The 12500-nt window shown below is 45.5% G+C and overlaps 1 protein-coding gene across 7 annotated transcripts in view; it reads left to right on the forward strand.

The window, feature by feature from the left end:
* LOC143292420 (dual specificity calcium/calmodulin-dependent 3',5'-cyclic nucleotide phosphodiesterase 1A-like) overlaps window positions 1–12500 on the forward strand; it is a 447558-nt gene that overhangs the window by 306736 nt on the left and 128322 nt on the right. Inside the window, exon 1 of one of the 7 annotated variants that reach the window (XM_076602679.1) lies at window positions 8353–8441. The exons of the other annotated variants lie outside the window; for them this stretch is intronic. Coding sequence (XP_076458794.1) covers window positions 8390–8441 — 52 coding nt within the window. The 5' untranslated portion in view covers window positions 8353–8389. Of the gene's footprint in view, window positions 1–8352; window positions 8442–12500 lie in introns of those variants that run through there. 7 annotated transcript variants of the gene reach the window in all.

Below are 12500 nucleotides of genomic sequence, written 5' to 3' on the forward strand. Positions count from 1 at the left end.
ACGTAGGTAACAGATTCATGGCCTTGCCTTTAACCCCTAAACTGCTGAACGTTTTGAAATGGGACTAGAGTTTCAAAAAGCAGTTTCGGATTTTTGTGTTCTTGTCAGTGGCAGAACTGGCAATGATGAACAAAAGTGATACAGTCCCAAGGTGAAGCAGTTCATGATTGTAGGGAAAGGGTGACTTACACCCTGACCAGTATGCTTCGTAGCTGATGTGACCGCCCCTTCACCAACAAACATACTCGTCAGCATAAGTCAAGGGGTTAATCTGTCGGATGATGACGGAATCCCTTTGTCGTCAAGACGGTCAGCAGTTACGTGCCGGTCAATCGGCGACAGCTGTTTGGTCAGCGAAGTGGCAGGTGCGTGCTGGGTTGTTGTTGTTGTTTTTCTGTATCACCATGTTGGTGTCTGTGTGTGAGATAATGGAGTCGGGGTTTGGGGTGGGGAAAAGTCTGAAGCTGGCTTAACCCCGCTCCCCCCCTCCCCCCCCCCACACACACCCTTGCCTCCCATCTCCCTCCCGGTTTGTTGATTGTGGTCATTGTCACAAAGAAAAAGACCCAACCGACACACGTGCTCTCCGAAGATCCTGAAAACAAAGATATTGAATAATCTTTCTAACAGGCTTACAATTCCCAGGAGACACGTACAAATGAAGGGAACCCAGGATGTTTTTAAGCGTGAAAGTGCTAATGAAGGGAATTCAGAATGGCGTGAAAGTATTAATGAAGGGAACCGGAACTCAGATTGGCATGAAAGTGCGAATGAAGGGAATCCATAATGGTTTGGAAGTGATAGTCAAAGTAATCCAGAATACCATGAAAGTTCTATAAAGAGAATCCAGAGTGGTATTGAAGTGCCAATGATGGGAATCTCGACTTGTATACGTATGGAAATGCTGATGAAGGGAATCAAAATTTGCACACGCACAAAAAGTCAAATGAAGGGAATCCAGTGGTGTATGTATGGAAGTGCCAATGAAAGGATTGCAGAATGGTGTGGAGGTGACAAGAAAGAAACCAAGAGAGGTATGGTAGTCGAAAGCACGGAGGCAGTGATGCAAGGTGTTTGGGAGGAAAAATGGCGTTAACATTAAACTTGAACGAAACACCAAGGCTTCCATGTCAGCAGTGTGTTGCACAGATTTCTATACCAGCCGGTGTCCTGACGTGCTGTGTGCCACGGTGATTGCCGTTCGTTGGTCCAGATCAATGCAGATCATGTGGTCAACTGATCACATTGGCCTTCCTCGCAATCCCCACCACAAATTTAGGGCCCCGCAGCACTCAAAACCCTTCAGCCACGACCAGAACAACATGCCCCGCCCCCCTCCCTTCCAGTTGCTGGGAATGGAAGTAACTCGCAAAACCAAGGTATCTTTTTTAAGTCCAGAATACCTGAAGTGGAAAATGATCTCTTTGAAATAAAAACGAAGAGGCGGAAGCACAAAAAAGCCTGGATGGGACATTAAGAAGCCGTTGTCATGGAAACGGCCGTAAAACGCCTGCGATCCAGAGTATACCTGGGGACTGGATATCTCCTCTCCGGCTGCACACGGTGGGAAGCCTCGCCACTCTTTATTGGCCAGGTCTGGATTCACACGGATGATGAGGCAGAGAGCCACACGTAAGCCATTGGATAGAGCGCCCTGCCAGAGAGAGAGAGAGAGAGAGATAACTGGGTTCCATTGACAAACGGACGGGGAAGTTGACTCCTCCCTCCTCTAGTCTTCTAGGAGTGGTCTGGCTGATAGTCTTTCGGATGAGACTATAAACCGAGATCTGTCTGGGGAGAGCAGCCCGAATTTCCCAAAGAAATGTTTTGACTGAAGCACAATACAATGTAATACAATAGAATGCAATACGACACAATACAACACATAGTTGAATCACGAACAAAACAAGAAGGGCTCAAAAGTTCGAGTTCTATAGCATTGCAGTTCAGTTCGGTTCAACAGTGGCATTGAAGTCACATGGTGATAATGTTTTATATGATTTGGCTTTTTTGTGTGCGGCTTGATATGATGTTTTCTGTGATTGCTATCTTGTTGTGCCAAAGGACCAGACACACACAAAACACAATTAAAACAAAAATAGCATATTAGACAGAGGATAGGTGGATGAATAGATAGATAGATAGGTAGATAAATAGATAGATAGATTGATTGATTGATTTCGGACATAGTCACTTCCGCATGTTTGGTCAATCGGATAACTGTGGCCAGTCCGGATTCATTCCCAGTGAGCGTGGTTTGTGGGCTGTTGGCCAAACCAGTGAGGTAAGCAGGGTGAACTCATTCACTGTACACCGGCACGCCAAAGGCTCGTTCATCTGCAGCCCCTGGTGCTCTTTGCCGGAGAACAAAATTACAGTCATCAGCGACGAAGAAAAATGGATGGGTGGCGAGGTGGAAGCCGTGTGTGTTCCCGCGATCAGGACAGGCTTTTGGCATTGTGAGCCTGTTGACCAGCAAATGGCTCCAAGGGCGTTGGGAGCAGGACAAGGCATTAGAAGAAAAACGACCCCAGAAAGCCGAGGGTGCGATTATATTTCCTAGATGTTGGTGGAGGGTTTTTGTCTGTGGTTGGTGTCAGCTTCAATCCTCCGTTACACCGTCAGCCTTCACGCCTGGTCGCTCCGTTATAGTCCAGCGTGCAGTGTTACATGGTTCTCTAAATTTTACACGCCCGATGCTGAAAGCATTGTGTGTGTGTTTGGGGGGGGGGATGGGGGGGAGGCGTCTGTGTGCCTGGCATTTTATGCGATTCTCGCCCACGTTTTCTTTAACGTTGGAGCTGATGGTTATGTGCACACGTTCAACCTTCAACTCCCGTTTTAAGGCCCGTTGAGTTTGAATCAGTCGGTTTGCATTGTGGTCTAGACTGTATTTCGTCACACACCCCACGTGCCTAAGACAGCATCCCCAACGACGCAGAGTACTTGATCATCCCATAACGAGTTTCAACATGTGACGGCAAGATAGAGCAGAAATAAGATAACCAAAACAAACAAAACAAAACAAACCAAAAAAAAAGTTGCACGTTGGCAACAACAATACCCATCCACACACACTGACGTTATCTGGTTCAAAGCCTCGGCAATAAAACACGGACAGTGACTTCAGGTTACTAACACAGGACACTCTGATGGACCTTGTGACTAATGGCACAAACGGACAGCCGGGTGTCCAGTTTCCCCAAACACTGGTGATGTCGGTGTTTGCCCTACGTGCTGATCCTGGTGTCAGTTTGACCTGCTCGCATCGAATTCGGGTTCTGGAGGATGCAGGTTTTGTGTCGGTGACATCTGTGACGGGGGTGATATTTCCCGTCCTTGGCTCTCCGGCTGGATTGAATAGCCCGTTTTTTTTCTCCTCTCATTTTGTGTTGACTGCTTTGAGGTTCCGAATTCTACCAAGAAATGCGAAATATGCCTGAATGTTTTTGTTGTTTTTGTTGTTTTATCTCTACGGATCTCACTCATCTAAAACATTACATTTTGAAATATGGGTCATGGCTTTGAAACGCGATTGTGTTTTACACTCAGTGTGATGATGTTTCACCGTCTACTTTAGCCCAAATATTCTCTCTCTCGACGGGCGCAATAGCCGAGTGGTTAAAGCGTTGGACTGTCAATCTGAGGGTCCCTGGTTCGAATCACGGTGACGGCGCCTGGTGGGTAAAGGGTGGAGATTTTTCCGATCTCCCAGGTCAACATATGTGCAGACCTGCTAGTGCCTGAACCCCCTTCGTGTGTATATGCAAGCAGAACATCAAATACGCACGTTAAAGATCCTGTAATCCATGTCAGCGTTCGGTGGGTTATGGAAACAAGAACATACCCAGCATGCACCCCCAAAAACGGAGTATGGCTGCCTACATGGCGGGGTAAAAACGGTCATACACGTAAAAGCCCACTCGTGTGCATACGAGTGAACGCAGAAGAAGAAGAATTCTCTCTCTCTCTTTCCCTCTCTCTCTATCTCTGTGTGTGTGTGTGTGTGTGTGTGTGTGTGTGTGTGTGTGTGTGTTTCCACCTTTGTAATTTGTTCTGGCAGATTACCGTTTTGACCCCAGCGTTTTCCATGTTTTTGTTGTTGTTTTTTCACAGTCGATACAAACATGTTCTTGGAACATAAAGATGTCCTTGGCAGTTTGTCGTTCACTTTCACTGTCACCGATTGTCATGTTGTACTTGGCTCACATTTTCCCTCTCGTTACCTCAGAGCTGAGTGAACCTTGGATAGTCTATTGATTTACCCAACTTTTTTTCTTTCCTGTTCCTTATCCTTGACATCAGATGCTTATCAGTTGTCTCGGTAGTGTACGTCGGTTGGTAAGAATAACGTGTCGAACATGACAGGGACCCAGGTAGTGGTTGGTTGTTTTTTTTACCAGGCTGTGTGGAGAAAGCTTTTTGACAACCCGGAATAATCAAGATAAATGTCAAAAATATTTCGTTTACGAGAGGTTTAGAAGAGCTGAGGGTATGTATATATATATATGTAAATATAGGAGGGAAAGGGGTGGTGGAGATGGAGGTGACAGATCCCAGGGGGAGGATAGGGGTGGGTGTGGGGTTACAGCAAGTAGGGTGACTGAGGGGGAAAGGTGGGTGGGTTGGTGGGGGGGGGGGGGGGGGGGGGGGGGGTGGGGTGGGGGGGGGTGAACGGTAATCCGAACATCCCGGATGCTGTTCAACACGTGCCTGGGATGCATTTTTTTTATTATTCAGGAATTTGAGCCGTTCCTCACCCCGATTTAACTGATTCTTGATGACAGGAAGGGGAATTCCGATGAGCCTGGATCTTGTTTCCATCCTGTCTCCCCCATATACCGGCAGAGATTGAGGAACGAGAGGGAAAGACAGTTTTGACAGGCCAGGAACACGGTCCATTAAATCTGTTCCCCCCCCCCTCTCTCTCTCTGTGTGTTTCTCTCTCTCTCTCTTTCGCTGTCTCTGTCTCTCTGTGTCGCTGTCTCTCTGTCTCTGAGTATTTATCTAGTCTGTCGGCCTGTCTGTCTCTCCCTCTCTTTCTTTCTTTCTCTCGCATCTGCGCGCGCGCGTGAAAATCCCAAACCTCTTTCCTCCCGCTGAAGAAATGCATGCAGACAGGAGACAGGCAGCGTGCATATAGACGGACTGATTACTTCTCTACCCGACAAGGTGGCCACAACGCCATCCCCCCCCTGGAGGGTTTCATCTTTGTGCGTGTGCCGCGCTGACACCTTTCATGTCCTGGGAATTGATCACGTGTGGATTGAGAAGGGGGGGGGGGGGGGAGCGGCGCGGCGGGCGGGGGAGACCACTTGCCATCCTTTCACATGTGTTTTGGGAGACTGGGGGAAGACTGAGATACCACTTGCCGCCTCTCTCCCCATGTGTGTTGGAACACTGCAGGGCACACTGAGTGACCACTTGCCACCCCCACCCCTAGACAAGTGTTTTGGGAGACTGGGGGAAACTAATTGACCACTTGCCACCCCCAGCCCTAGACAAGTGTTTTGGGAGACTGGGGGAAACTAATTGACCACTTGCCACCCCCACCCCTAGACAAGTGTTTTGGGAGACTGGGGGAAACTAATTGACCACTTGCCACCCCCAGCCCTAGACAAGTGTTTTGGGAGACTGGGGGTGGGGGGGTGGAGGGGGGCTGGGTTACCACTTGCCACCCCCAGCCCTAGACTAGTGTTTTGGGAGACTGGGGGAGACTAATTGACCACTTGCCACCCCCACCCCTAGACAAGTGTTTTGGGAGACTGGGGGAGACTAATTGACCACTTGCCACCCCCAGCCCTAGACAAGTGTTTTGGGAGACTGGAGGAGACTAATTGACCACTTGCCACCCCCAGCCCTAGACAAGTGTTTTGGGAGACTGGGGGAGACTGAGTGACCTCTTGCCACCCCCGTCCCTAGACAGGTCTTTTGGAAGACTTGGGGAGACAGAGACCACTTGCCACCCCCACACCCCCTACACAAGTGTGTTGGCAGACGGGGGGAGAGTAGGCAGGAGACTGAATGAACCCTGCCCGTACCCCTTCCCCTAGTGCGCTGGGAAACTGGGTGTAGACTGAGTGACCACTGCCGTACCCTCTTACCCCATCTCCCAGTAAGTTTGTGAACGTGTGTGTGTCTGTGGAAATGGGAGGGGGTGGTCCTTCCGAACATACCTAGCATAAAGATCGATCTCTGCTGATTTGCAGGCGAGGTTTGGTTGGGGGCTGGCGCAGGATGAAGACAGTTGGGGGTGAGGGGGGCAAGATGGGGGTGACGGCTCGTGTTTCTGTATTAGGTGGTAGGCAAATTAATGCATCGGCTCGGATTTCGCTTGTGTCTGACCACGTTGTCATCCATGCAAGAGTGAGAGAGAAGGACACAGAAATAGATCGAATGAGAGAAGTGCATATAGGTGGGAAAAGAGGCACACGCAGACAAACAAACACACAGCCACACAGACACAGACACACACAGACACAGACACACACACACACACACACACACACACACACACACACACACACATAGGAGAAAGAGAGAGCGGAAGACACAACATGTTAACGGACCACAAGTCTCTGTTGTCGTTCATTCCCTCAGCTAAGCAAACAGAACAAAACCAAAATTAATATCCTGTGTATGACTCATTCAGCCCTCCAACCACCCACCTACCCAGTCAGTTTACCTGCATCAACTGTGCAGTGTTGCCACTCACTCGAGATAGTAATAACATAACCAGTCATCCTTTCAAGCAGACTCTCTCTTCCCCTTTTTATGTACCTGTCTTTCCCTGCACCTCCTCCTCCTCTCTCTCCCTCTCTCTCACTCTCACTCTCTCTCTCTTTCTCCTCTTTTCTCTCTCTCTTCCATCTCCCATCTATCTCTTTGTCCCCTCTCTCTCCCCCTTCACTTCTCCCCTCTCCCTCTGTCCTCTTTCTATCTGTGTGTCTCTCTCTGTCTGTCTGTCTCTCTGTTTCTGTCTCTATCTCCCTCTCCCTCTGTCTCGCTCTGTCCCTCCCACGCTCCCCTCTCTCCCACTCTCTATTCACTAGTACTCTCACCCAGTAAATAGAAGTCATCCCATCGGTAAAATCAATTAACTCACCCATCCCTTTATAGCTCGGTCAGCTGCGAACGCTAGAACTTGCCTTTGTGATGGAGATAGAGTCAAGAGGCAGGGGTGTGGGAGGAAGGGTGGTGGTGGTAAGGATATCTAGGAGTGTGTGTGTGTGGGGGGGGGGGGAGGTGGAGAGGGGGGGGGGGTGATTTCCCTGACCTAACACCGGTAGTTGTACGGTCGCTGATGGCGCTCGGTAACAGGCGCTCTTCGACAACGACGACGACGAAACTATCAGGCGAGCACGGTGGGCGTGCGGGCGGGAGGGACGCGAGGTGAGAGAATGAGACACACACACACACACACACACATACACACTCTCACACACAGAGAAATAAGGGCAGTTGCCATCGCAGTAGTGGTGGTACCATCGTTGTCGCGGCGGTGCCAGAAGTGTCGTCGTCGGTGTGTGGTGGTGGCGGCAGTTGTTGTTGATGGCTGTGAGAGTGAGAGGGACTTGTGAGGCCACCGCAAATCCGGTGCTTGTGACTTCTCTTTTTCTGTTTCTTTTTTTTTCTGTAGCTGAGACGTGAGGGCTAGGGTGTTTTTGTTTTTGTGTGTTTGTATGTGCAGTCACTTATACATTTTTTTTTATATGTGCATCTTTTATCTGTTTATCGATTGGACGGTTTATTTTACAAATACGTAATTTTGATTGGATAAAAAAATGTCATTGAGTATGGTGTATCTGAAGAAAAGAAATGAAGATGTTTGTCAAGCGGTATGTGCTCATTTGCGTAGATGTGTATGTGTGTTTGTCTCTGTGCGTGCATGTATATGTATGCATCAGCGTGCGTGCCACTGGAAAGCGTATGTACGCGCATGTGTCGTTTGTTTGTTTTGAGTTCTATGCTAAAAAGGCAGGCTTAAAGAATGTTTTGTATTTATCTTCTTGTTCATTTGGTAGGTAAGCTGGTTCTTTTGCGTTTATAATATTATGCTCAATATTTCTTTCTTTATTTGAAATATTTAGTTTTTGTTTAGTCTTTAGTGTCAATGTGTTTAACATTCCACGAAATCGTTCGTTTACTGGAACTTTTTTTTTTTTTTTTTTTTTTACATCACGTTTGGGGCTGTGATCTTTGGGAAAAAAACAACAACAGCAACAAAAAGGTGCATCAGTGACATAATTATAACGTCGCTGGGAATAGAGCACAAGTGTTGACTTGTCGGCCGAACATTCTTGGGTGTCTTTTTGTGTGTATATATATATATATATATATTTATTTATTTATCGGACTTGGGGCCATCTTCTCTCTTCCGTCGTCAGCCATGGATATCCCCCGTAACAGTCATCTTCGTCGGCAACGTCACGTCCACAGCTGTAAGTGACAGGTGATGTCATCTGTGGTTTTCGATGTTATCCGTTAGGGAGAGAGAGGAAGAGAGGTGAAGGGGATGAGATACGGGGACAGAGAGAGAGCGCGGAGGGTTGAGGAGGATGGACGTTTGAAAGGGTAGTATATTTTGTTCAAAAACCGGATTGGTACAACCAGAAAACATCACATTTAAGGCGGACGGCGAGAATGGTTAATAAAGTAGTTATGCCCAGTAGGTTTTAACTCGTGAATGTACGCACAGCGTCTGACCAAAGGGCTGTACACAGACTCATGGTGTATCAAGAAAGGAGCTGGGAATGGGATGTTCATGAATACGCGCGCGCACGTGTGTGTGTGTGGTGTGCGCGTGCGTCTGTCTGAGGGAAGGCTTAATATGAATTATATGTGGCATTCCTAAATAGATCCTTTTTGTGTTCTCTCTCTCTCTCTCTCTCTCTCTCTCTCTCTCTCTCTCGGGGGGAGTTCACGTGTACTCAAGAGAGGAAGACGTGTGTCGAAGTCTCTCGCTGTTAGCAGTTTATACGGAAGTCAGTGACCAGTACCGACTCTGAAAGTTTGCCAGGGAGTAGTTGCAGTACCATGCCTGCAGTACCTCTCGCTTTCCGGGCAAGATGTGGATCCTTTGTGGCCATATTCATCTGTTTTATGTTCCGTAGAGCCATGAAGAAAGTTCTTTCACGATTTCCGACATTGAAGCCGAGAAACCGGCTGGACGGTGTCATAGTGGGACTGACCCTCTCGGTGATTTTTCTCAGCAATCTCCTCATGCAGTGCGGGGACATTGAAGTCAATCCTGGCCCTCCCAAGCAAGCTAGCGTGAGGCAGTCTCGACTGACCAGCAGCAGCGGACTTAGAAGGGTGAGTCTGGAGAGAGACAATGAAGAACAGGTTCAGACGAGAGGACAGGTCACATGTGGAACAGAACCAACTTTGACTGACATCATGACAAACATGAATGTTAAATTTGGTGAACTCAAAGATGATTTACGGGAAATCAAAGATTTGTATTCCGCTATGAAAGATGATGTTCAATCTCTTAATGAAGAAGTGACATTTCTGAAGCATTCAAATGATGTCTTGAGAGAATCAAACAGAAAACTGGAAGAAAATGTAAAGAATTTGGAATCAAAAGTCGATGATCTTGAGTGTCGCTCAAAGAGGAAAAATCTCATTATCCATGGCATTCAAAGAACTGAGAAGGAAACACCGGAAGACTGTGAAAACAAACTCAAAGACCTGATTACTGACACGCTAGAAGTGTCAGGAGATGTCTGTTTTGATAGGGTCCACCGACTAAACACGAACAAGGATTCGCCTATGATAGCGTGTTGCACGTTTTACAAAGACAAAGTGAGCATCCTGAAGGCAAAGCGGAAGCTGCAGGGAAGCAACATTTTCATCGGTGAGGATTTCTCCTTGAGAGTCAGGAACATCAGAAAGAAACTGTCACCTCATCTCAAAGAGGCAAAGAATCAAAAGAAAAGGGCTACCATGATCTACGACCACCTCCTGATCGATGGAAAGAAATTCTTCCTGGGAGATGACGACCGCAGCATTGTGGAGGTGGCCTAGGGATACGGCCGGCCATTGTTGACAACTGGACAGTGCAGATGGGATGGGACTGTTGACGGACATTACACACGTAGGGACAATTTCATCACGACACCGGTAGTGGGGATGGGGTGGGGAGGACTGAACACAGCACGTGCAAATGTAAATAAAACAGCTGTTGCTGTGAGTTCGGCATTCAACAGGCATGGCATGACAACAGTGGAGGGTGACATTGATATCGGTACGGGTGCACCTACGCTTGTTGAGGAATGTCGCAGTGGGCGTGTCAGTGTTCAAAAGTTAGAAAAAGTGGATGAAAATTGTAACAAGTCAAAATGTGTACATAATTTGAACAACTATTCTTTCCTGCATTGGAACGTTAATGGGTTATTTTCTAAAATTTCAGATCCAGATTTTGTGGAATATGTGTCCTTGTTTGACTTTGTTTGCTTTGTCGAAACTTTTCTTGATGATTTTCAACTTTCGATTTTCGATGATCATACTGTGTTTGTGAAACCAGCAATTAAATTTACAGAAAGGGGTAGACGTTCAGGAGGAGTAGTGTGTTTGGTTAGGAACGCTCTTGTTAAACAGGTGAGGAGAATAAATGTAGATATTGATAATGTTTTGTTATTTATCCTTGATAAGAAACTATTTCATTTGCCCAATGATGTTTTGTATGTGTGTGGATATGTGCCTCCGGAAAAGTCCCCTTACTATTCAGTGTTTAACATCGATAATGGTATTAGTCAGCTCGAGGATTGTTTGATGGATAATTTATGTTCTGATGAAAAGATTTCTGTATTGATGTGTGGTGATTTTAATGGTAGAACTGCCGACTTACTTCCAGATTTCAGTGAAGAAATGAAAACGTTTTCATGGTTTGATAAGTACTCTTTGGTTAAAATTAGCAGACGCTCTGAAGACAGGATTTTAAATTCATACGGTAAAAGCTTGTTAGATATGTGTGATGCTTTTGGTCTATACATTCTCAATGGTGTATGTGACGGTGACAGTAATGGTCGTTACACATATATAAGTGACACTGGTAGCAGTGTGAATGACTATTTTATTGCATCGTTTGATCTTTTCGAGTTTATAAATTCTTGCTGTAAATTTTGTGTAAAAGAAAAAATAGAATCTGACCACATGCCTTTGGAATTTCACGTGCAAATTCCTCTTGTGAACGGAAGTACAGCTGCACCAGAGAAAAGAGAGTACATTGAAAAATATGTGTGGAAAAATGAATTTGCGTCTGGTTTTGTTGATAAGTTAAAGTCACATGAGATATGTCTGGAATTGTCACATGCTACAGATTTGGTTGATATTAATGTTAATGAGGCACTTGTAATCTTTAACAACACAATAAAGCAAGCGGCAGATTGTATGAAACAGCAAATATGTGTAAATAGAAATATACGGCAAAATAAATGGTTTGATACTGAATGTAGATGTGTTAGACAAAAAGTGCGTAGTTTGTTGGGAAAATTTAACAGAACATTGGATGCTGTTGACAGGGATTTATTCTGTGTAGCACGAAGGGAATACAAAAATATGCTACTTAGAAAGAAAAGGTTGTATAATAACTCATTGTTGAAACAGATTATTACTTCTGTTGACAGCCAGCAAGATTTTTGGGAAAATGTTCGGGGTTTATTGAGTAAACGAGTCTTTGCCAAGAACAGTATCACAATGGAGGAATGGTATAACCATTTTAAAAGAATATTGGAAAAAGAAAGTAATACTGATTGTAGTGCTCAGGAAAATGAAATGTCACGTGATGATGAACATATTATGACAATGGAAGATCAGAACACGGCCTTTTTAGATCGGACTATCACCAAAGAAGAAGTATTGTCAGCAATAAGAAAGTTAAAAAATGGGAAAACCGCTGGACCGGACGGAATGATTGGTGAATTTTATAAGAACTTTGGTGAACCTGCCATCACTTTTCTTGTCAAGTTGTTTAATGTTTTGTTTGACCAGGGAATCTATCCTGAAAACTGGTCAGAGTCAATTATCATTCCTCTCTTTAAAAAAGGTGAACGAAATGAGCCGAATAACTATAGAGGGATATCATTATGTGATATAGCAAGTAAACTATATGGTTCCATTATTAACGAAAGATTAACTGAATGGATAACATTGAACAACGTGACAAGTGAATACCAAGCTGGATTTAAGAAGGGTTACAGTACTGTTGATCATATGTTCACTTTAATGGCAGCTGTTCAAAAGCAGTTTGCACATAATCGAAAATTATACGTTGCTTTTATAGACTTCGAAAAAGCCTTTGATTCAGTAGCAAGAAAACTTTTATGGCCGATTCTTACAAAAAATGGAATAAAAGGTAAACTTTATTGCTGTATTAAAAGTATGTATGAGGATGTTAAAGCTAAAATAAGATGTGGTGCTAAATTTAGCGAGTATATCAGATGTACACAGGGGGTTAAACAGGGTGATGTTTGTAGTCCTGTTTTATTTTCTTTGTT

Source organism: Babylonia areolata, chromosome 18 (assembly GCF_041734735.1).
Source record: "Babylonia areolata isolate BAREFJ2019XMU chromosome 18, ASM4173473v1, whole genome shotgun sequence".
NCBI lineage: Eukaryota > Metazoa > Mollusca > Gastropoda > Neogastropoda > Buccinidae > Babylonia > Babylonia areolata.